The sequence below is a fragment of the Nannospalax galili genome, unplaced genomic scaffold, assembly GCF_000622305.1.
Source record: "Nannospalax galili isolate Female #2095 unplaced genomic scaffold, S.galili_v1.0 scaffold772, whole genome shotgun sequence".
Classification (NCBI taxonomy): domain Eukaryota; kingdom Metazoa; phylum Chordata; class Mammalia; order Rodentia; family Spalacidae; genus Nannospalax; species Nannospalax galili.
In genome coordinates, this window is record NW_008332097.1 from 1,759,620 (window position 1) to 1,786,131 (window position 26,512).

General features: G+C 41.6%; 1 protein-coding gene across 6 annotated transcripts in view; it reads right to left on the reverse strand.

Annotated features, from left to right (window-relative positions):
• Limch1 (LIM and calponin homology domains 1) overlaps nucleotides 1-26,512 on the reverse strand; it is a 353,723-nt gene that overhangs the window by 96,218 nt on the left and 230,993 nt on the right. For all 6 annotated transcript variants that reach the window (XM_008827219.2, XM_029560687.1, XM_029560686.1 and 3 more), the window contains exon 4: nucleotides 3,274-3,380. In XM_008827219.2, the coding sequence (XP_008825441.1) occupies nucleotides 3,274-3,380 (107 nt within the window). The remainder of the gene's footprint in view (nucleotides 1-3,273; nucleotides 3,381-26,512) is intronic.

Sequence of the window (26,512 nt, forward strand, 5' to 3'; positions counted from 1 at the left end):
AAGTTAAGAAAAATTACCTACAATGAAAACTGAAGTGTTTTGCTTTTTTTCTAAGATAATTTCAGAAAAGCATTCACATTTTCTGTATAGGATTTACCCCTTGTCCCTTACCTCCCTCCCAGCTGATGTCATCGGGAGGCTCTGACTCTATCTGCTTAAGCCTCAGAGGGAAAACCCAGAGAATTACAACAGTGGTACTTTGATCTATCTTAGCTACAAAATCTATGTGTTAAAACCCCATTCCTGAAGAATACCTACATCACCTTCAAAAAAGTCATGAAGCAGATAGCTATTCCATGCACCATTCCTCACTAAAACAAGAAACAATCACTAAGTTTCCCAAATTCATTCATGGCACAATTTTAGTATAAATTCTTCATGCTTTTTAAAATATCAATATGCTGAAATAATCTTTCTACATAATGATTCTAAGTTCATCCTCCCCAATGCTGTGGATGGTTCCTCTCACCATACTGAAGCATGATCCTTCAACCTCACTGGGGTCTTTCCTTTTTGTTTTAAGCATCAAGAAGTTCTTCTTCCCTTGGGCTGGAGAGAAGGCTCAGTGGTTAAGAGCACTGACTGCTCTTCCAGAGGACCCAGGTTCAGTTCCTACCACCTACACGGTGGCTAACAATTGTCCATAACTCCAGATCCAGGGGATCCGACACCCTCTTCTATCCTCCATGGGCACTGCACAACATGGATGCACTTTACATACATACAGGCATAACACTCATACACATAAAATAATAATAAATAAAAGTATTTTTTAAAAAGAAGTTCCTCTTCCCGAGTCTTTTACTTGTTCTCTCTCTGCCCTGAACACCCTGGAGATCCTCCTTGACAGAGTCTTGGTTCTTTTTTTCAGCCCAGAGCTCTCAGCTGAAAGGTCCCCTCTGAGAGGCTATTCTGACCCCCCACTGGATGGACCACTGTCTTTCACATCTCACTATTTTATTTTCTTCTCAGCATTTATACTCCCTGTGGTTACTTTCCTAATTTGTTTCTAAGTTCTTGATAGTACAGCATAAATTCAGTTGAGCAGGGACCTTGGCTCTCTTGTTCCTGCGTTTCCTGCAGCAAGGAAAAGTATCTTTCACACAGTCGCTACTCAGTCAATATCTGCTGGATAGACGAAGGCAAGGGTTAGAGACATAAGGGCAGTGACAGAAAAGTACTGTCCAAAGAAAATTACTGTGCACAAGCGAGGAAGTTTTCAAAAGGAAAGAAAGTGATAACCATCAACAGGGAGGCAGATGAGAAGAGGATGAAGAATGGAAGGGAGGCAGGAGGCAGAGGAGAGAGAAGACAGAAGGAGGAAAGGCCAGAAGAATAGGAAAGAAGCTGCCATCATAAGGAAGGGCGTGTCCAGGTGTGAGCGCTAAGTGACCTTCCCCTGCATCTACCACCTCTGAATTTAGGTTTTTCTTTAGAAGTTAACTGCTCTGCTTCCCCAGGTCTACACTGAACAAGCTGTGCTTAGAGTCACAGTGGCAGAATAGTCACTCAGCTCCACTTTGTAGAAGAGACATGGCCCTGAAGCAAAGGTGTTGTGTCTAGGACACAGATCTAGGGAGCCCCAGAGCTGGCTCTACCCCGATTCCTGATGCCTAGTTTGTTGTAGATGAGCAATGGAGATGTTCTGAGTTTTTAATTTCTGAAAACCTCAGAATTCTGCTCTAGTAATTTACTGTTTAAAGGTGGCTTAAAAAAATGCAGGTGCAAGCACTGCCAGAGTGAACGTCCCTCTAAGCAGAGTGTGTGTGTGTGTCTGTGTGTGTGTGTGTGTGTGTGTGTGTGTGTGTGACTAATTACTACCTCTGACACCGCACAGTTGCTGTTGTTTCTGGTCACTTGCCACACAGGTGAAACTATAGATGTGAGATGCGGCAAAACCGCAAACGATTTCCTAAAATGAATAAGGATTTGTAGACGCTGGATTTAGACTCAGTAACAAATGGTGTATGTGATGAATAAGGTGAGGGTTACAATGGTTTCTATACTGAAAAATCTTAACTTTTATTTTATTTTTTTCACTTAAATCTGTTTTTCTCCATGAGAAATATTAAAGAATGACACACTAAAAACAGAGAAGTAATTGTAGATTATCAATCACGGCTCACTCCCTTGTTCTCAGTTAAGAATCATAAAATCTAATGTAAATTTCCCAAATTTATATCATTCAGTAGTTTCTATTTTCCCATTATCATTATCATCATCATCATGATCATCACCACCACCATCATCATCACTATTACTGAAACAAAAATTAGCAAATAGAATGGAATGAACCATTCTGAATTGTAGCTTCTTTCCCTTCTGTTTTTCCATGATAAAATGACCCCCAAATTACCAAATCATAGGTCCTGTCCACTCAATTCAGCTTACTGGTTTTGTTGTTGTTTGAGACAGGGTTTCTCTAGGTAGCTGTGACTTGTCTGGTACTGCGTTTTGCAGACCAGGCTGGCCTTAGTCTTGCAATGATCCTCCTGCTTCTGCCTCTGAGTGCTGGAATACAGTATATACCACCACACCACTTTCAGCTTATTTTTAGACAGTATTCATGCCAAATATCTTTTGATTAAGGTGGAAAACATTTTATAGGAAATCAGAAGCTCTTCAGAGTTCCTAAGCTACAGGAAAAGTCACTTTTGTCATCTCATAAGGACACATCTTCTCACCCTGTCACAAGCTATTTCTTTACACAGAAACTCAATTCTGTTCCAAGAATTCTTTGGCTCTAAATATAGCTCACTAAATAGATACAGTCAACAATGGTCAAAGGACCAATGATCCATCTCCAAAAAGCTTGATTACTGACAGAGAAAACAATTACAAATATTAACTAAGGAGCAAGTTCCAGCCACCTAATGTCTTTCCTGGATAATCAACAGAGTTCAATTTGTTTAGCTAGTTCACGATCTTCCAAACGCCTACTCAACTGCCCCATTGGAGCCTCTGTGTGTAAGACATACAATTTCTGTGCATATTTCTCTCCAATCTCTCTGTTAAGTTTTATGTCACATTTTTCTCTTGATCTTGTTCTATGTGCATGACTATTATATTTAAAAACATTAAGTTAAGTCAGAATCCAAGCTACTCACAGAATGCAGGCTAGTTTGGTGTCTTGTGAAAGCTTGCTTCTTACTTGTACATTTTTATTTTATTAGGTATAGCCAAATCTCTACCGCTTAGAATTTATAACATCCTTACAAACTGCAAATTAAACCATCAAGGGTTTCCCTTAAGCATAAATCATGCATTACTCACTTGACAGTGACCCTGTTGGACGTATCCTGGAGGTCACTGGGGTCAAAGAGTTGAGATTCTTTAAGGCCGAGCTCTTTACAACCTCTCAAGAATAAGATGATATTGTCCTGGAAAGAAGAAAAGAAATCCAAGTCTTGTTTTAGATTGTCTTTGTGAGCCAATTCCTCCTCGTTAATAGCGTAAATTGCTGTCAAGATGCCAACTATTATCCCTGCTAAAGTCACATCTAAATCATGGTGTGTCACATAACAAAATTATAGTTAGGAAATTCCAGAATAAACAGACACTTCAGACTTCCAAATCCATGACCATGCATTTTTTCCCCTTCAGCTTGACACATTTGTGAATAACCTACAAGTAAAATGCCACTGTGAAGAAGAACTTCACATCTTTGTGGGGAACTGTGTTTTTAAAAGTCAGATACTGCCCACTGCTTCAAATTTTCCCATGCCTTATTGCCTAGAACCTGGTATCAGTAGATATTTAAAAACAGAATGAGAACTGAGGAGATGGCTCAGTTGGTAAAGGGCTTGCTCTTCAAGCATGAGGACCTGAATTCAAATCCCTAGCACCACATAAAAAGGCAGGCGAGAGTGCCTGCCTATAACTTCGGCACTAGGAAGGTGGAGACGGGGATCCCCGGGGCTTGCTGGCCAGTTCATCTTGCCAGATTGGTGAACTCCCACTTCAGTAAGAGACTGTATAAAAAATTAAAGTGGAGTCAGGCATGGTAGCACACGCCTTTAATCCCAACACTCAGCAAACGCAGAGGCAGGTGGATTTCTGTGAGATCAAGCCAGCATCTCTACAAAGGGAGTTCCAGGCCAGCTGGGGCTATAGGAAGACCCTGTCAAAAAAAAAAATACAGTGGAGTGTGAACAAGGAAGATACTCAACATTGGCCTCTGGCCTCCACATGCATGTGTATGCATGTGCATGCGTACCTGTACACACAGATGCACACATGAACATATAATACATACAAAATTAAATACATATAAAATTTTTTAATAATAAAAAGGTTTTGTTGCCTAAGGTGTTCTCATCTTTGAGTTTTTCTAGTTAATTGATCTAAAACATATCCCTTATGAGTTGTATACCTTTTATACATTCATTATGGGTTTTGACTGACAATATCTTTTTAATGATATTGAATTAGCAGGAGGAGGAGGAGAGAAATCAAGTCCTTCCATATTCTGTCATGTCACATTTACCTCATTACCCACTCGACTATTTAGGGGGAGGAAGGTAAACAGTAAGTAGAGGGAATGTGGGAGGAGAGTTGGGGGTGGTGTAAGCACAAACTTTCATGGTATATATGCATGAAAATATCATGGTAAAACCCATTACTTTGTTTGATAACTAAAAAGTTAACAAAAATAAGAAATCTAGTCAGGTGTGGTAGCACATGCCTTTAATCCCAGCACTCAGGAGGCAGAGGCAAGCAGATCTCTGTGAGTTCAAGGCCAGCCTGGTCTACATAATGAGTTCCAAGAGAGCTGGGGCTACAGGGAGACCCTGTCTCAAAAAGACAAAAAAGAAAGGAAAAAAAAAGAGAAAGAAATCTAGGAAGGAAGGGGGGGGAAGAGGGGCAAGGAGAGCTTTTGAGAAATGCAAAGACCCTCCTGAAGGTGAACATCTCTCTAGCAGGTACAGATTTACTTCGAGGTGGCGGAGAGGCAGGCTCCATTGACAGTTCGACTGATAATTACAGAGGGCTCTGAAGAATCAATGAATGTTTCTGAAAGTTGTTGCAAATTATGGGTCATCCTTTGAGGACTCCAGGATAACTAGTCAGGAGGTTTATTAGCTCCAAATCTCTAATTGTCTTCTTCCTAAGAGACTTCTAAAGGTGGTTGGTGACTGACCCCATCAGTTTGTGAAAACTACGGGAAAGTCAGTTCCAGGAGCCACATCAATGAGAAACCCTCTAAATGCTGGAAGAAACTGCTGTCAACATCTGAACCGGGGATGCTGTAAACATCTCAACTGCGTTCATCCCAGTAGTTCAAAGGAAATGGAAAAGGTAGTATTTTTATTTATCTAGTATGTAGACAGGATGCTAAGACCCCCAAGAATCCCGCATCCAGATGTACACACCCTAGGTAATCTCCCCTGAATAAGTGAAACCTGTGGATATGAGGTTACAGTAGCACTCAACAAATGGCTCTGAGTTAACCAAGACAAAGAGTATCTGATTGGCACTGATATAATTAAGGGAGCTTTTAAACAGAAGGTGATATAAGCGTTCCTGCTGGCTCTGAGCTCCACAGCTGCAAAAGCTTGAATTCTGTTAAGTGCCAGGAACTTGGGACAGGCTTGGAGGACACCAAAGATCTCAGCCCCCCAACAGCATCTTGATTTCAGTCCTGGGATACTCTGAGCAAAAGGCCCTCCTTGTCTTGCCCTATCCAGCATCTGCTCTATAGATAATAAATGGGTGCTGTTCTAAAATGCTAGCTTTATGATAATTTTTAACGTAGGAATAAAAAATGAACACACTCAGACTCTAAAGATTAAAAGCAATAGCAGCAAGCTACTGACCTTTCCATGGCCCATAGTAATGGGCCCAACACTCTTCCAAGATCTGTATTTATTATATTAACACATTCAATCCCTGAACAACCTTATCCTCACCTGACAGATCTGAAGTACGGATCAATTAAACAGTTGTCCAAGATCACATAGTTAGTAAAAGATGCAGGCTACAAAACAATGTGGTTTGAGGAACCCAAGCTTGGAGTCTGAAGACAGAAGCAAAGAACAGTGGGGCTGTGGATGGCAGGGTTGACTACAGAGGTTCTCACAGATGGGGAAGGCAGGCTACGCGAAGTCAGGGGCTATAACTCTGAGAGATGTATGCCCAGGTGGCAGCTGGAAGGAAGAGTCAGCTAGGGATGAGGCTGGAGGGTGCTGACAGTGTGCAGAAGGGATTTAAGAGGCAGGAGATGGAAGACCAATAAGGAGGAACAGCAGCCCCTCTTCCCCCACTGAGAGGTCTTCATCCCAGCACATTTTCTTGTATGAAGCTCTAGACATTTTCAGGAGGCAGAATGCACCACCATTAATGAGTCCTGGGAATCCCCATGACCCGTTTCAGCCAACTGTGCGCCAGTCACAAAGGATCTGAAACTGTCCAGATCCTCACCAGTCTTTTCCTTAGTTACTTTCCACATTTTTAAATCACTGAATTTAGTAGTTCCTGCCTAACCCCTGAATTTTTATTTTCCCACCAATATATTAACTTTGTCTTAGGAATAAAGAAAAGGGAAACAAGAGGAGAAAACAATCTAGTCCTTGTAAAAGAGCCCAGATTTTTCCATTTGTACTTTGACAATCCTGCTATTTAATTAATTAGTTCATTCATTCATTCATTCATCTTATATTTTGAGATAGAGTCTTATTCTGTAGCCCAGTCTGGCCTTGAACTCATGATGATCCTTCTGCTTCAGCCTCTCAAGTGATGAGATTATAGGCATGAGCCACCATGCCTGGCCAGTGACTAAATTTAAATATATTTTAAAAATATCTTTCCTTTCAATAAAGTTATTTTGCCCCAATATTTCATTTACCATATGTGGAATAAATGATTTTGGATTCTTTTTCCTTTTTTTTCTTTTTCTGTTTAAAAAAATATTTTCTTTTTTAAATTTTGTGTGTATGAGTGTGTTGCCTGCATGCATGTAAGTGCATCCATTTCGTGCAATGCCTGATCAGAAGGAGGGGTTGGAGTCCCCTAGAACTGGAGTTATGGATGGTTGTTAGCCACCATGTGGGTTCTGGGAACTGAACCTGGGTCCTCTTCAAGAGCAGCCTGTGCTCTTAACTGCTGAGCCATTTCTCCAGACCCTTGGATTCTTTTTTGGTTCTCTTTTTCTCATCTACTTAAAAAAATTGTTTTGTTTTAATTTTTTCTTTTATGTGTATGCGTGTACTGCCTGCCTGTAAGTAAGTGCACCCATGTTGTGCAATGCCTGAGGAGGACAGAAGAGGCTGTCGAATCCTCTGGAACTGGAGTTACGGACAGTTGTTAGCTGCCATGTGGGTGCTGGGATTCGAACCCAGGTCTTCTGCAAGAACAGCCAGTTTTCTTAACTGCTGAGCCATCTCTCCAGCCCCTTCTCAGCTACTTCTGTCATCAGCACAAATATTTCTACTTGTCAGTGAAGCTGGGTCCCTCATATGCCCTCTTCTTCCTTGCTTCCAGATCTGTCCCCATTCTCAGAACACTTGTCTTTACTCAGTCCCCTGGCTCCAAATTGGACCACAGTGCTTCCCAGACAGCAAAACCCAGACTCCTTCTCCCTGGAATGTGGCTATTCCCAATGCAGTGGGAGAAGCACATGCAGATGCTTAATTGATACGTTTGTATAATGATTGGCTAAAAAAGTGAGTAGAAAAAAATTAATAAAAGGCATCATTATTCTTAGCACATTTATGACCATATATTATGTGAAAATTTCTATAATAGTTTTGGAAAATGTGAATGTATTTTGTCAATGAAACTCAAGGCTTAGTAGTGAATTCTTTTCACAAAGGTATCTACTTTAAAATCTTTTTTTTTTTTTTATTAGAAGAAGCATTTCATTACAACAGCATTAACCTATTCAATAACATTTTTCTGAGCTAGGGTACATCTCTTTCAAAATTGGCTGTACATTTTTAGGTTTACAGATGAATTATTATGCTTATACAATCTTTTACTCATTATAAACTCTATAAGACATAAAATTAAATGAGGTTTTAACGTTTAAAAAAGATCTCCACTTCGTTGTTAAAATACACAGTTTCATACAGTACTTTAAAATTTTAATTACTAAAGTCAAGAAAGCACGTTCAAGATCAGTGAAGGCTTTAGCAAGGAGACTATTTTGGTGAGCTAGGTAAAGTATTTATAATACAAAGAAAGCATTTGTAGCCTGTGTACATTGAGCATTTACCCTGTGGTTGGTCTATTCTAAGCACGTGTAAGGATTATCTTTTATCCTCCCACTGTTGTCTCTATTGGACAGATGAGCAGTTGAGGCACAGAGCATTTACATATCCTACCCAATCGATCAGCTGAGCCCACCTCCTAGCTAACACATCACAGACAGAAATGAGGTTTCTCCACGCTGAGGACTCTAAACCCACAAAATAGCAATTCTCATTCCCACATCTCCATTTTCTAGGTGTTCATTTTTATTTGACCAACCTGAAACTTTCAACTCTCTCTCTCTCTCTCTCTCTCTCTCTCTCTCTCTCTCTCTCCTTTGCCTCCTTAATTCTCTTGAGTTTTCTTTCCCACAAATTTTTCACCAGAACACACATACACACACACACACACACACACACACACACACACACGGCCTTTAAAGACACCACTAGCTCTCTCTCACCCTTGAACAATCTTTAGGATGTCATAATCAGAAAAGGTCATCCCTCCATTGTAAGTCCACATTTCAGAAGAGTAAACACACTTCAGAAGAGTAAACACGGAAGAAAGCAAGTCCCAACCAGAACAATGACTAGTGCAGATGCCCCGGTGGGTCTCCAGGGATGCGTTAAAGTATCTTTTGGATTGAAGCTAAGTGCATCTTGCCTAGAGGAAAGTGAAGGATGTGTGTTGGTACTTTCTCTAGGAACTAACAGAGACCATAACAAAGGACAAGCCCCTGACTTCCAGGTAGTCCCATGTGACTGTGGCATCCCAGATTGTCAGCACAAACAAAGGGGTGCTTTTGTATGCTGATTCCCAGATGCACACATGCACCCTGGAACACTGCATGCTATTCAGCACACAGTCTACAACTCACAAGCTTTGTGTGGAAGCCAGCAGGAACAATTTGGGCTGGAAGATTTAAATAACTGCAGGTCTGTTTCCAGCTCCTTGCTGTAACCTAATGATGCTGGAAGAGAGCCAGCCTCCAGTCAGGAGCATAGCCAGAAGGAAGAGCCATCCAGCCAAGACCTCACATGGCCAGCCTCTGGAGCAGGAGAGAAGGACCATCCGTTTAATTACACAGCACGCATGACACACATTCTCATCTGCCTTTTTTGCACAGAGATGTCTCCACAGTTTTTTAAAAAAAAATATTTTATTTATTACTTTTATTTTATGTGTATGCATGTATTGCCTGCATGGAGGTGAGTGCACCTGTGTCGTGCAATGCCCACGGAAGACAGAAGAGGCTGTCGGATCCCCTAGAACTGGAGTTATAGACAGTTGTTAGCTGCCATGTGAATGCTGGGATTCGAACCCGGGTCTTCTGCAAGAACAGTCAGTGTTCTTAACCTCTGAGCCATCTCTCCAGCCCCACAGTTTTAATTTCACGGAAAGCCTCACATCTTAGTATTTCAAGTTGAGGGCCAAACAATTTAACATTCTCAATCCCAAGGAAGAAGTGGGAGACCCAGATTTACTATATGACTATAAAATGTAGTTCTGGGGCTATTCTGCGGCCATTGCACGACACGGGTGCACTTACCTACATGCAGGCAATACACACATACACATAAAATAAAAACAATAAACTTAAAAAAAATGTAGTTCTTACTAACACAGAGCTAACAAACCCACTACGAGTTAGTAACATTTATTAGTGCTTTTAAGGAGCATTTCAAAATGAAAATCATTTTCATGAAGAAAACCTGATGATTAAGGAGACATGGTGGCCAAATGCAATGAGCCTTGACTGGACCCCTAGATTCTAGAAGGAAATATAAATAAGGCTATGAAGTCAAATTAAATATAGACAGAATATTGACTGTAATTTTCTTAGGTATGATAATGGTGATAGAGCTATGTCAAAGAATGCCTTAAATTTAAGTACACATTTGAACTATTTAGGGGTGAGTTATATCTGTAATATAACTTCCAAATGGCTCAAGTAAAAATGTATGCCCATATCTGTGCACACACATCTCTCTTAAAACATGGAAAGAAGGAAGAAAGGAGAACAGAAGATAGAAATGGAGAGGAGGGAGGAAGAGAGGGAGAGAGAGAGACTGTGCGTGTTTTTCTGTGTGTAGATAGAGATAAAAGGCAAATGGCAAAGTATTAAGAATTGGAGCATGCATACAGGGGCCAGTAAATGTTTTCTGGAAAGGGTCACATCATGAATGTCTTAGGCCTTGGGGTCCACATAGTAGCCTCTGGAGAGATGGCTCAGCGATTAAGAACACTGGTTGTTCTTGCAGAAGACCAGGGTTTGTATCCCAGCACCCACATGGCAGCTAACAACTGTCTATAACTCTAGTTCCAGGGGATCTGACCACCTCTTCTGACCTCTGTGGGCATTGCACAACACAGGTGCACTCACCTACATGCAGGCAATACATGCATATACATAAAACAGAAATAATAAATAAAATATTAAAAAAATAACTCAACACTGGGGCTGGAGAGATAGCTCAGTGGTTAAGAGCACTGGCTGCTTTTGCAGAGGACCCAGGTTTAGTTCCCACAACCTACATGGCAGGTAACATTCAGCTATTCACACCAGCATTCCAACACTTTTCCTTGAAAAAAATTTTTTACCAGAAAATAAGTAGGAAAAGCTTAAATTTATAAAAATAGATACAGCTAGGGAACTTTGGGACTCTGCAAAATTCAAGACAAGATCACTGTCACCTTCTAGTGGATCACTGTAAAGCCTCTGAGGTCATGTTTAGGTGCTACTGATGGAAAGCTGGTTCTGGATGACTGGAAAGTCCTGGAACATGAGTCTCAAATCAACATGGAGGCAGAGCACAAATTTCCCGAAAGAGCCCATTTTGCACATGTATGCACTGGTGCCACATATGAGTGGGTGCCTGTGGAGGCCAGAAGAGGATATCAGATCCCCTAGAGATGGGATTATAGGCAGTTGTGAGCTACCTGATATGGGTATTGGGAACTGACCTCTGGCCCTCCATAAGAGCATCAAGTGCTCTTAGCCTCAGAGCCATGTCGACACATTAGGCTAATAATACATGGATTTACACCACTGTTTTTATAACTATCATGCATCAAATTCTCCTTGGTTAGGCCCTGATGGTCTCACAGGTCACTGATTTGTGGGCCTTGCCAGTGAATGAGCATGTTCTCCAGGACCATGATGGAGACCTGACCTGATCTCCCTCCTGGCACCTCTTGCTCTGAAGTGTGTGTGTGTGTGTGTGTGTGTGTGTGTGTGTGTGTGTGTGTGTATCTTTTATCCTCTCACTCCAAAAGGAGGGAATGGCCTAGCCCAAGATAGCATCCAACCTGAGTGTGGTATTGTCTCTGGAAGGCAGTATGTGCTTAATAAATATTTATGTATAATGTACCAGGTAGTCTTCTAGGTACTTTAAACTATGAATGATACAACATATTCCTTCATCTTCATGATCCATCAAATATTTAGATTTGTTTGAAATCCACACAAACAGGGGCTGGAGAGATGGTTGAATGGGTAAAAGCACTTGTTGCCAAGCCTGATGACCTGGTTCAATCCCCAGGACCCACAAGGTGGAAAGAGAGAACTGACTCCTGCAAGTTGTCCTCTGACCTGCACACACATGCATGTGCACACACACATAATTAAATGTAATAAAAACTCAAATTTCACATAAATAGAGGTCCAGCATCAAATCAGACAATGGAAGTGATAGCAGAAACACATCAAGGAAGATTTCATACTAGCTTTGGAGTCAGAAGATTTCAGCTAGAATCTCAGCCTTGTCTGTGCTCCAGCTGTGTCTGACCTTCACATTTCTAATCTGTAAGGGGAGAGACACTATCAATCTTGCAGAGATGGATGTCAGAATTAAGGAAGTACACTGAAAGTACAGCCCTCTGTCTGGTACATTCCAGGCACTCCTCACAGTAGCTCCCCACTGACCTGCAGGCTTGCTTTCCACGGTTTCAATTATCTCCATGGGCAACTACAGTCTGAAAATATTAAATGGAAAATTCAAGAAATAAACAATTCACAAGTTTTAAATCACATGCTCTTCTGAGTAATGTGATGAAGTGTGTTATACCGTGCTACGCTGTCCTACCCAGGATGTGAGTCATTCCTTTGTCCAGCGTACCCTTGCTCTATATACTGTCTACCTGCTAGTTATTCCACAGCCGTCTTAGTTATCAGATCAACTGTAGGGCCACCATAGTACCTATGTTTGAGTAATCTTAATTAATGATGGCCCTCTAAGCACAAGAGAAGTAGTATTGTCAATTTCATTATAATATATTTGCCTTTTTTTTTTTGAGATAGGGTTTCCCTATAGCCCCAGCTGGCCTGGAACTTCCTATATAGACCAAGCTGACCTTGATCTTACAGAAATCCACCTGCATCTGCATCTAGAGTGTCAGCCATATTATAATTACTTTATCATTAAAATTATTTTATTATTGTTAATCAGTGTGATGGTTTGAATGAGAATGTCCCACATAAGCTTTGAGTATTTAAATACTTTGGTCCCAGTTGGTGGCACTGTGTGCAGAGGTTTAGCAGTTGTGGCCTTGCTGGAGGAAGCATGTTACTGGGGGATGGCTTTGAGAGTATATAGCTTGTCCATTTCCAGTTTGTCTCTTTCTGCTTCCTGTGCCTGCTTGAAGATGTGAGCACTCAGCTTTCTGCTCTGGCTGCCTCCTGCCATGCTGTCTCATCTTGATGGATTCATCCTTCTGGAACTATTGGTCAAATAAATTTTTCCTTCTATAAAATGCCTTGGTCATAGTGTTTGATCTCAGTAACAGAAAAGTAATTAACAAAATCTTTTACTATGTTGAATTTACATAGTAAATTTTTCATAGGTATGTATATGTACTAGTTACTTTTGTATCACTGTGATAGAATGCCTGACAGAGCAACTTAAAGGAGAAGAGATTTATTTTGGCTTCTGGTTTCAGAGGGCTCAACCCATACTGGTGGAAAAAGCACAGGGTTCATAATGGCAGGAGTGTGTGGTGGAGGATGTTCATATTATAGTGGGCCAGGAAGCAGAGAGTAAGACTGAGCCAGAGGCAGGGCTATAACTTTCAAAGGCCTTCCTCCTACTGACTTTCTTCCATCAGTTGGGTCCCACATCCCAAATGTTCCAAGCCTCCTGAAAGAGTATCACCAGCTAGGTGACAACTGGTCAAAACATGAACTTCTGGGGAACATTTTAGATTCAACTGTAACAGTACATATGGGGGTAGGGACATAGTAGAGATAGGGCTTGGTACTATCCAAGGTTTTAGGCATCTGTTGAAGGAGAGGCCTTAGAATGTATCCCCTGCAGATAAGGGAGGTCTCTGTATAAGGAAGGTATCATTAGTATAACCTTGTCTACTCAGGTCAAGAAAGACTATGGAAGATAGGATGAAGAACAACTTATCCATCTATGAAAGAAGAAACACATGTGTATAGCCATTGTCAGTGACACAGGAGATTAAAAACAACAACAAAGCAGCTGTTGCTTATGTGCTCACTGCTAACAACCAATCTGCTTATCTTCTACAGCCTTAAACTTAGAAGCCCACTAACATTCAGAGTCATCATTTGTAATTATTATACAGAAACAAATCCTTGCACAATAGTTCCAAATTCAGTCCAGAAAAGCCTCCTTGATTCAAAGTGTACATGAAGGGGCTACTAATTACATGATGGAGAAAAACCCTTTGTGGGAGGACATACTCTGAAAAGTCCAATGCTCATTCCTTCTGGCCACAGTGGATCAAGGATTCTAGCAGCCTCAGTCCACAGAGGAGACTTCCTTTGTCCTTAACAGTGCTTCAGGACAGAGGGGCAGGAATGACAGGGTCAGCAAGGCACTCCAATGGAGTCCCCAAGGTGCCCCACTGCCTCATCCAAAGCTTTCCTCATTCTCTTTTTCAGAAAGCAAACAAAGAACTGCCTGCTACCTTAGGCTTTCCTAAGCTGTCATTTCTATCTGGAACGGGAGGATTCTCTGTCTCTTTGATCTACCATAGAGGGAAAGCAGCTTTCTGGCCATGAGGCATATACCCAGTCATTGATGGTGTTCCATGGAAGCTACATAGGATCCAGTGGATTTCTCTCAGTGGGGGAACACTCACTTTCCTTGACTTTATTTCTTTTATGCCAGTAAAGAAAGATCAACATGGTGGCAGATTTGCAGTTGGCAGAAAAAAAATATATACATTTGGGTTTCGAACAAACCTATACACCTCTATTGCCAGGTATTTAAAAAATATATAAAGCATCCGTGAAATTTTCAGGTTCTGCAAATGAAAAGACTAAATGGAAAATGCTAAAATATAAACTGAAACTATGGTGAATTTATTGTTTTAACACATTTCCTAGAATACATATTTTCTATAAAACCTTAACAAGGATTAGGATACCTCAGAAATATTTGGAAGTCTATCAGAAAAGACTCAGATCATGATAAAAGATCAATAACCAAGATTAATATTACTTTTCTAGTCTATCTTATAAAGCATTTTAAAATGTAGTTTTTGTTAGGTTTTCTATATGCAAAGCAACTCCCTTTAACACAAATGCAATTAAGAAGTTCAAAACTTAAGGAATACATTACCAAAACATCTCCAGGAACTTACTCCATAATTAATAGAACCTGCCGTGTTCATAGTTACTGCCCAACCTGTATGGGTTCCAGTCAGACTCCTGGAATTGGCTGGGTTCCAACAACAACCAGCACTTGCCAGACGGTCAACAGCTTTTTATTTGCCAGGAGCACTTAATGAGGATACCAGCTCTTCCACCAGAGGAAAGAGCAACTCACCGTGTCCGGGGGGATTTTAGGGGGAGGTGAACCAGAAGGTATCAGCTGGAAGGTTCTTGAAATAAAGAAAAAAAAAGGGTGAGAAATGACCAAAAGAATGGTAGATTGCAGAAGAAAGGATAGAAAGTTGGGAGGGAAAGAAAGGTAAGAGTTGAAAGGTTGATGGGTCTGTGAGCATCCCTCTGACAATCTGGATGCCTGTCTGAGAATCTCTAGGCAGTGGGGTACATAGACCAGTTCGTGTGGAGTCCTGGAACCTTACCTGCATCATGGGAGAATATTCAGGGATCAGTGGGAGTGACTCACTGGGTCAGGGAGAGGGTCTGTGTAAGAGGCTCTTCCAAGATCTTGGGGAGAACTAACCCAGAAACAAGAGGAGGAAAAATGGGGAGGACGAGAGCTTGGTAGTTGGATGGCTCTGAGAATCGATGATGCAGTGGCAGCGATTTTAGGTGATGCCGAAGTTTGCAGCCATTGAGATCATCTTAAGGAACAAGAAGAGGAGGGCTATGAGAAAGGGACAGGATCAAATTTGGAACAACCTCTACTCTCAGGGCCACAGCTCCTTGGGAACTTCTGTTAGGTCTGAAGTTGAGCAGTGAGGCTATTGCACAATATGAGGGTTTGGGAGTCCACTGCACATGTATTACACAATATGAGGGGAGAGAAAAGATCATTTCCGGGAGAGCTCAGAGAACAAGAGATAGACCACAACGGAACTATCCAGAATGCTGACATTTAAAGGAGGACTAGGAGGAGGAGTCCCTGTGCCTAAGAGCAGGAAGTAAGGAGGAAAAAGACCAAGGAAACTAGTACCAGAGGGGCCCGCAGCACCATGCGTCAAGTGCCAGCTGCTGCAACATTCCTTCAAGGATTCAACTCTGTCACTTCCTGGCTGGATAACCCTGGGTGAGGTGCTTGACCCTTCTGCCTCAGTTTCTCTTCTAAAAGTCCAAGGCATTACAATGCCCTCCTAAGTTCCATAGGTTTGTTTCCTCTCTGATAACATCTCCTGGTTCTCCCTCTCCCTCGAGTCACTGTGGCCAGGCACAAGGCCTCACTGGTCTTCAAACATGCCAGGTAGGGCCCTGCCAGGGACTTGGAAGTGCTGCTTTCCCACTACTTTTTAGCCTAGATATCACCTAGAATAGTATCTGGTATATGATTACTAAGCACTCAATAAAAATGTGTAGGATATATGAACAGAAGAATGGGACAGTCATAACATGCCAAAACTGTTGTATGGAGTTAAATAAGAAAAAAATATATGTCACACACTTCGAATAGAAATTTTTGACACATAGCAATAATCTAAAAAGTGGTTTCCACAATTATACTTATTTTTATTTTTTTGGGTAGAAACTGTTTGAACATCAGTGAATGAATTTTCTTATTCGAAGCAAATTAATGATTTTTAGAGAATTTCAGGGGAACAATGGGGTAAAAATTAGGTCAGTGAAGAAGTCGATGTAGAATAAAAGCAGTAAGGCAAACTTAGAGAGACACTTTGGGGACATTCATCTGAGAAGAGATGCTTTAGTACAGTGGGAGGGGAAGATCAACAGAAGGCTGGCTGAATGTCTCCTTGGAGAGGCACCCTTGTGGCCCTCCCGGATCAGCAATGTTACCAGCCTCCTGAGCAAGTCACACCCCATCTAAAGTCTGAGCCACTGGCTGTTCACCACAATGCCCTGCTACCCTTCCCACGATCTCCTCCATATTCATGGAAGACTCTGGCCACCAGACCTCACCACCCAATGCAGTTAGCATTTCAGGTGTCTTTCCCTTGGGACAACCCGCCTATCCAGTTATTGGGTTTTTTCAATTCCTGTCATCCCTACTTACACTCTCCATCTCCAGATCACCGCCACCCAGCCCTGCCTGAGGTTTCTGAAGGACACCTTCCTCCTTGACTGCAGCTCCCTGCTTCCAGGTTTCTCATGCTTTCTCTCCCACAACACCTCGTCTTCGCCCTCTGCTCATGTCCCTCTCCTCATAGTGCTGTTTCCGTCAGGATCCAGTCTTGACCAGTGTGTCTGTTCTACCCCACTGCCTGTCTCCAGTGTTCTCACTCCTCTGTCCTTACAATAGGGAGCAAAGAGTAGAGAAAATAAATAGTGCAAGTGTAATAGCTAGGGTTGGAAGCTAACCTAACACTCTCTACTTGAAGAGGAACCAGTCACAGGTCTATATGGAAAGATATTGGCTAGAATAACACTCCTGGCCCCTCATCCTCCTCCCAAGTTGCTTCAGGAGAAGAAATAGCACACACACCCAGCTTAGCTAGTTAAGGGTGTCCTTTCCATGGTATACAGCCTGTGTGTAGGGCACGTGTCTCGTTTGTCTCTACCATCTGGTTGGGACCTCTCTGTGGGGGATGCTGTGGATGTCCAGCTATGGCAAGAATGGATGGCTGGGTTTGTTTAATTCAGGAGTGAAGATCAGCAAATCCACTTGCCTACAGCTCCAAATCTATGCTTCAGGGAAGCGGCATTGATATTCTGTTCTCTGTCTGACTCCTGTGATTATATGAAGGGGAGAAAGGAGCAACTCTTGACAGCTCTAAGCCCCGAGCACTCAGCTCTCAGTGCTACTAGACACAATGGAGCTGATACTGGATCTGGAGGTGCAACGGAAACCTGAGCTTCCACTCCACGGGCCCATTAGGCATACATGGTAATCTTAGGCATCTCTGGTCACTCCCTCCCCCTCTTTGAAGAGGCTTTCCTAGGCCTTCTGCCTCCATGCTCTCCAGTCTCTGTCATCGTTCACTATCTTCTCTCACCAATGACATTAGTCCCCAAGAGTTAAATCCCCTCACTTCAAGTTCTGTATCCAAAAAACATTTTATTAAGAAAAAATAAAGTGGGATACACTAAGGCATTTTCAAATAATCTGAATTAGTTCATCAGTAGGAGCAGAATGTGCACCTTGGTCAGAGTCAGAAGTTCTGCTATATCAGCTTGATTTAATTTCAAATATTTAAATTCAAAGAAATTGGCATATGTACTGGGTGAAAGGTACCCTGGGTGGGCAGAATGCATCATGGAAGTTGGATGCTTATTTGCAAATGAGAGAAGCCCAGAAGAAATAAACATATGTTGGATTGCAGAGTCTAGTACAGTCCAGCCTCAGGAGCACTCACCCGACTGGGAAGTACAGGTAACAGTAGTCTCTCCCTGGGGACCTGCTGTGACTTGGGGGGGGCGGGTTACAAGGTAGGCTGGAAGTGGCCACACAGGTGACCCTGTGAGCAGCAGAAAACCAGGCTCTAGCACTTTGTTCTACTAGAAGCCCCTAGTGCCCAAGTTTCACTACCAAAGTTGTCCCTCCCTGAGGGCCCACTCTTTTTCTCACTTGCATTGAAAAGAATCCCAGGAAAATATCCCTCTTGGCTTGCATAGCGTCAAATTCTCTCCCAAAGTGGCTAAAGACATTGGGTAGAAGAGATCATGAATCCTTTCAATAGATGAAGTGGAAAAGCAGGAGACAACTGCTTCCTAGAGGAGAATGTGACTCCTTGGGGTAGGAGGGCCCTGGGCTCAGGAATACTTCACTTCACTCACAAAGTGGGTCAACAGCTGGGTTTTTCTCTTTAAATTCTGTTCTCAAAGAGCAGAACAGCAGATGATTAATGCTATTTAAATTTTATCAAACATAGCTGGTCAAACTTACGGTTTTCTTTTTAAAGATATTCTTTCGAAAAACTCAATCTACAACAAAGTTGTAATGCTGTCTCAATTTCCCAAACAGTCAAAATGCTACAAAACGAAACATTAACTGTGTTTGCTAGAGCTTTGTCAAGCACGGTTCCTCACCGTGGAACAATTAGAACCTAATTCTTCTCCCCTGTGGGGCAAACAGAGAGCCCCCAAAACTCAGACTCCCTTGCCTTTGGCATTTTGGTTTGGTCTGTCTTTCTGGATTCCTGCCTATGGCCACCCTTTTATCTCCTCTTACAGACTTGACACACAAGTCTCCCTGCAGGTCAGTACCACAGTGCTATCTCAGGAGAACTGGGAGTCCAGACAATCAGGAAATCAGGATTGATTCCAAGGAATCTATTCCTCTAAAAAAGGACTGGCCTAATTCCTAAACTATTTAAATTAATCCTAAAACTCAACATAAACATTAAAATGTTATATTGCCAAACTGTTTCCCAATATATTTCACTAATTGTGCTTTGGGAATTGAATGAAAAATAGTCTTCACTTGCATTAGAATAAAAGTGCTTAAATCACCTGTCACAGGCTATTAAGTAATACTCATGTATTTGACATGGAAAGTAGGATCAAGAACACTGATAAAATATGGCACATGGATGACTGTGGATTTGCTATAGTTCATGATAAACGCAGAACTGAAAAAAGCTTAGAGAAACTTTAAAACAATTCAGCATTGTAATCGCATCTAACTGTGGGATCACAAGATTCATCTTACTTACCAGGGGATACATCAAATGGATGTTTTCTAACCTACACAAGCCATCCATCGTGCCCAGCTGTGCAACTGATGGAAGTGGAATCACCAATCAGTGTACTCTGGATTAGCAACCACAGTAAAAGGCAAACCCAAACACAATGAAATACCATTTCATATTCATTAGAATGGCTGTTATTTAAAAATATGCAAAAATAAGTATCGGTAAAAATGTGGACACAGGAGGTGCTGTGCATTGAGGGTGGGAATGTAAAATGGTACAGCTGCTATGAAAAAAGAAACCAGTAGTTCTTCAAAAAGTCGAATATAGAACTGTAACATGACCTAATAGTTTCACTTCTAAACATATACTGGAGGACTAGAAAGGAAGGATTCAAACAGTGATGTCTATCAGCAGATACAAGGGCAAAGAGAATGTGTGTGCACATGCAAGAGAATGCTATTTAGTGTTAAAAAGGAGTAAAATTCCACATGCTCCAACAGTGGGCATTAAGATGGAATAAGTCAACACAAAAGGACAGATACTATAAGACTCTGCTTATATGAGGTACCTGGAGCTGTGGAATTCAAAAGAACAGAGAGTAAGACAGAGGTGATCAGGGTCTGAGGGAGAGGAGGACTATGGAAAATGACCGTTTAATGAGGACAGAGTTTCAGTCTGTGATGATGAAGAAAATTCTGAAAATGGTGCCAAACACTAAATGACTGTATTATCCTGAATTTTCGTGCTATGACTTAATTTTCAACATAAGGGTATTTGGAGGAGGGACCTTTGGGAGGTGAGGTGAGTAGGTCATGAGGTAGGCCTCACGTAAATGGATTTGGGTATAAAGGTCATTCCAGAGACTATCCCTAGCCCCTTCACCTTGTGAGGTTGCAGAATGAAGATGACCAGCTATGAACCAAGAGGCAGGCTCTTACCAGACACCAAATCTGCACAAACCTTAATATTAGACTTCCCAGCCTCCAGAATCATGAGAAATAAATGTCTGCTGTTCATAAGTCACCCAGTTTATAGTGCTTTGTTATAGCATCTTGGTGAACTAGACAAACGGATAGCAGTGTGTCACTGAATTGTACATCTAAAAAAAATTTGTGCCGGGCATGGTGGCGCATGCCTTTAATCCCAGTACTCGGGAGGCAGAGGCAGGCAGATCTCTGTGAGTTCAAGGCCAGCCTGGTCTACATAGTGAGTTCCAGGACAGCTGGGGCTACAGGGAGACTCTGTCTCAAAAAGACCAAAAAAAATTGTATTATATATTGTGATATGGAAAGAAGGAAGGAAAGAAAGGATAGAAGAAAGGGAGGAAAGAGAAGAGAGGAGGGGAGGGGAGGGGAGGGGAGGGGAGAGGGAAAATGCCATCACCAGCAACCAAACTTGTTCCTCAGCATCACATCATCCAGTCCTGGAGTATATGACCTGGGAGACCATGGATGAAATTAAGTGGGAACCTTTTCATGTCATAAAATGCAGTTTTTGAAACACTGGTTCGGGCGAATGGCTAGAACACCATTCAAACCTTCATATGATATTCAAACCAGACTGAACTCATCATCACTTCTCTGTCATGGGCTGTATTCTGAACCTGTCCTTCTCTCAGTTCCTCCACTGGGGATGCCAAGTCTGAAGCATGCAAGGCTCCCAGGAGTGTGATAGCCAGGGGCCTGATTCATCCCTGCCTCCTTCAAGCTTCACAAGAAAGGATGGATTTCACACTTGTCTCTCTAGGGCTGTAAGCTGAGTCAAGGATTTACTGGTTAGTGGTGACCCCAGGAACAAAGTCCTTCATGGTCTGGGTCAGGCATATGGATGACATTAGAAAAAGAAACAAGCTTTGAGAGTGTGCAGTGCAGAAGCCATACCGACAGATCCAAATACTGTTGCCCCTGTCACATTTATGGGTCACAACCTCTCCACTGAGAAGGCTAAAACCCAGCAAGAAAGGAAATACCACAAAGTAAGAAGTCATAGCAAACTTTTCACTCATCAGAGATTGTGACCTGAAGTCATTTTAGTACTTAAAATTTTCAGCTGGAGAAAAAAGTTCACTTCAAATGTTCTGCTAATATTTAAATATTAGAGAAAGGAGGAACTCAAAGGGTGGAGGAAAAAAGGAGTCTGGTGGAAATATCACTACTCCTTTTATTCTTTCAAGTCTATCAAGTTCTTAACTGAAATTGGGGCTGCCTTCATTATTGTATTTTTTTCTAAGTAATTCAAAAAAGGTGCAGAGAAGACACTGTCTTCAGAAAACCCAGAATTCTCAACTTTGTAACCATGCACAAGTGGAAACCACATTTCATCTTCAAGGAATTTTTTTAAAGAGTATATCCAAAAAAAATTTCCATGGATACCAGCTTCCTCTTTCCAAGTCAGTGCTTGGTTTAATTTATACAATAAATCTAATGGACAAGTTATCTCTCTCCAATAGCACCTAGCACATTCTTGGCCTCTGAGTGGAGTTAACACATTGCACATGCTGTTTATGTTGACAAAACAACATATATGAGACAAAAAAAAAAGTCAGCAGAGAGCAGGAGGAAGTGGGAGAAGGCAAACACGGGAACACAGAGCACCACCCATATAGCTACAAAGACCCTCTTCTAAGTCCTTGGGTTTCCAAGGGAATATCCATAGGAATCTAAGGACAGGAAGCACCGAGGCCCTACAAAGTATTTGGAGCATTGCAATTTTTACCACATTGAATTCTAGAAACTTAGCCCTAAGTATGCCCACCTTTCAGATGTAGAAAAAGATGATGCAGACAGTGTCACGCCAGAGGCCCTATTTTATTTTTTATCACAAAGGCATTGTCTACTGGTATGTAAGTTTTGGCCCATAGCATATAAAGACATAAACCATCACTAGCTCTAGATGATGAGCCAATTAATAAAGTCAGGAGGCTATAAACAACGTTTAGATGGGTTCACAAAAATCCACGCATGTGTAATCAAATGTCCCCTGCCCTGGCAATATCAAGGTGTCTATGAATCACACTCCCATGGCACCACATTGTCCATGGTCATAAAAACAGCATGCATGTGTGATTTGGGTTATAGTAAGCCTGTGTATGCCTTGCTCCCCATTATTCCATGAACTACTATGTGTGGGGCAATACTCAGGCATGTGTCCACTATTTTAATACTATCGTTATGATGAACATGCCACAGGTGTTCAGTTCATTTTAATAATTCACCTCTGGAATAGTTTGAATAATATGCTGCTCATGGCAGCACGATTTGTGATGGCCAAAATATAGAAACAGCCATGTCCTTCAGTGGATCATTATATACACACAAAATGTCAGAGAGAGAGAGAGAGAGAGAGAGAGAGAGAGAGAGAGAGAGAGAAATGTTATTCAGCCCTAAAAAAATGAAGGGCATCGCATCTCAAAGTATTATGCTAAGCGAAGTAAGCCAGGCATAGCAAGACAAATATGGTATGATCTTACTTATTATGGGATCTTAAATCATCAAACACAAAGAAACAAAGAACAGAATAGGGGAGGGCAGTTGCCAGGGGATGGGGAAATGGATGCTTGTCTCGAGGTACAAATTTTCAATTATAAGATGAATAAATTCTAGGCATCTAATATACAGCATGGTGACTATATTTAAAAAATATTGTGTAGTATACTTGAAATTTGGTAAGAGAGAGTAGATGCTATGTATTCTAACCACATACAAGAAAGGTAATTATGTGGGGTGATTGATGAGTTAATTAACTTGATTGTGGTCATTTTACATGTATTCTTAAATCATCGTGTTTCATATCTTAATATAGTTTTTACTTGTCAATTATACCTCAATAAAATTTGAAGATAAAAATATCACCATCCATTCTTTTTATTTATTTATTTTTATTTTTATGTGTATGAGTATTATGCCTGCATGTATGTAAGTGCACCCATGTCATGCAGAGCCCACAGAGGACAGAAGAAAGTGTTGGATCCTCTAGAACTGGAGTTACAGACAGTTGTTACCACCATGTGGGTATTGGAATTCAAACCCAGGTCTTCTGCAAGAACAGCCAGTGCTCTTAACCACTGACTCCTCTCTCTCTCTCTCTCTCTCTCTCTCTCTCTGTCTCTCTCTGTTGTATGGAGTGGTACGTATGTGTGCAGGTGTATGTGTGCAATGTGCTCCTGTGGAAGACAACTTCAGATGTCATCCTTTGGGAGCCAACTACCCTGGCTTTGAAACAGTGCCTCTCATTAGCTGGAGCACACTGATTTGAACAGACTGTCTAGCCAATGAGCCTCATCTCCCTAGAGCTGAACTTAGAGGTGGGCACCACCACACTTAGCTTTTACACAGGAGTTCTCGGGATCAAACTCAGGTCCTCATGCTTGTGTAGAAAGCACTTTACAACTCAACTACCACACAGACCAAAGTTAACTCTTTTTTTTTTTAAATTTTATTTTATATGTATGCGTGTATTGCCTGCATGTATGGAAGTACACCCATGCCATGCAATGCCCAGGGAGGTCAGAAGAGGGTGTCGGATCCCCTAGAACTGGAGTTATAGACAGTTGTTAGTTGTCATGTGGCTGCTGGGATCTGAACCCGGGTCTTCTGCAAGAACATTCAGTGTTCTTAACCACTGAGCCACCTCTCCAGCCCCAGACCAAAGCTAACTCTTAATTACTTTTCCAGTCTGTTCTACAGTACTTGATAATCATAATTTCCACTTCTGAAGTTAATTTTGATCATTTCTCTTTTGCTAAAAATTCAGCCATTTCTACTGGTTATCAAACCTCTGGATGTAGGTTTGTTTATACTGGTCTCAATTTCCATTTATCCTACATCTGTTAGTTTGCTGTTTCTTTTCTTTTTCTTTGTTTTACACTTACTATCTAATTTTTCCTCAGTAGACTTTTGAAAGGTTAATCTAAGTTACTGGCATTTCCAAAGAACTGACTTTTGGATGTTTATCCATTGTTCCATTCCATGAAGTCTCACTTTTTGGATGTATTAATGCTCTCTTGCTAGACTTTAAGGCTTTTTGTTGTTGTTGTTTTTGTTGTTCCTACGTATTTCCAAAGCTGAGTTAATAAGCTGCCCTATTTTCTTTCTGTTATGAACATTTTCTCTTTGGGGAGGACTAGGCAACTGTACCCACCCTCTTTCTAAGGTTCCAATGACAAACCAAAGTCTGATTCCACCAAAGTTCCCCTGGGGAATCAATAAGTTAAATGGACTTGCATGCGTAAAGTTATTACTGACAAGAGTGTGGGTGATCCCAAAACAGCCACACTGGGAAGTCTTCACCCAGCATTAATGATGGGTTCCTCACAGTTGCATAGATTAAGCCCCGTATCCCAAGTCTTGCCAGCCTGCACACTAAGTGTTCCCAAGGCCTGGTGTAATTAGGAAAGAATCACATATGCTAGTTGGGAGGCATGGCTGGATACTCAGATGAGGGTCACAGGACCCTACCCACACCTCCTTGTTTGAGGGAACATCAACAGTCAACAAGTTCAGCTGGGGTCATCTTTTTTATGATCAGGCACAGCTGAACTCATGAAGAAGGCAACTGTTTGGCTTTCATAATAGTGCTGATAACATCTTCATTCTCTAACAAGGAATAAAACATCCATTGCTCAGAAAGCTTTTTAATGTTTTATTACATTTATTTACTGTGTGTGTGTGTGTGTGTGTGTGTGTGTGTGTGTGTGTGTGTGTTAATAGCACCTCTGTTGAGGTCAGAGGACAACTGGGGGAGGTTGTTCTCTTCTTCTACCATGTAGGTTCCAGGAATTGAACCCAGGTTGTCAGGCTTGGAGGCAGGCACCTTTGCTGACTGAGCCATCTTGCCACCCCCACTTTCTAGTATTGAAAGCAAAATATCCTCTTTTTAAATTTCCTGACAACTTTAACTTCACCTTGGCTTCCTTTTTGAACCCAAGGTTATCAATGAGTGTGCTTCACAACTCAAGTAGATGGGCTTCTTAAATTGCTTTTTATTTCTAGTTCCACTGCATCCTGGGCAGAGTACAACCTGTTCAATCTCTCCTTTTTCTCTGAGCTTTTGATGGTTTTCTTTGACCTCAAGCACATGATTAGAGAGGGAGGGTGACAGTACAAGTTTCACGGACATTTAATGGTCTATAGGTATTAACTTATGATCTTTGGAAACTGACATGAAACTCATTCACTTACCTAGTATGATGTGGTAAGAAAAACCCATGAGATACAGAATATAAAAATCTTACGTTCTTTCTTCACAGGTTTGTGTCTCAATAATCTCAAGTATAAAATAATAAGTCATAGCTGAGCTATCTAGTAACACTTTGTTCCAAAACATAACATTGTGCTTCCCCAGCCCACCATGTTACTGGTGGAAAATTAGGTTAGCCTCGTGCTCTCTTTCTTCCTGTGTGGTACCTTCTCAAAGTCCCAGGTAGCTGCTGAAATAGGAAACAGCTCTTCTGCCGTCCTGGTATGGAATAGGAAAGCCCTTGAATGGAGACTGGGTCTGGTCAGGCCCCATGGACCACACAGCATGGAGAAAAGGATGCTGTGGCATGCATGTGACACACCCCAGTGGATCCTAGGGAAAGGCAGTATCCCAGATCAAGCGTCTTTTGAAGCTGTTAAGTGGTTTAAATCCTTTAAAGCATTGCTGGAGTGTACAGTGGGGGGAGGAGAGGGCAGACGTAAAGCAATTTTGCTGTTCTACTCAGCACAGAAGAGAATATTCTTGAAACTAAAGACTGATTGAAAAGGACATCAAAGGAGTTTGATTTGTTTGATGTTTAGACATCTATACATGATACAGATCGCTGCTGTATTAATGGTGACTGTCTGTAAGCCAGATGGACTAGCAGACCATATCTACATAATCTCACTCGGTACTACTGAAAAGCAGGGCAAGGCAAGGGCTGGAGAGATGGCTCAGCAGTTAAGAGAACTTGCTGCTCTTGCAGAGCACCAGGTTCCATTCCCAGCACCTACATGGTGGCTAACAACTGTCCATAACTCCAGTTCCAGGGGATCTGACACCCTCTTCTGGCTTCTGCAGACTTTGCACAATACAGGTACACTTACTTACATGCAGGCAATATACTCATACACATAAAATA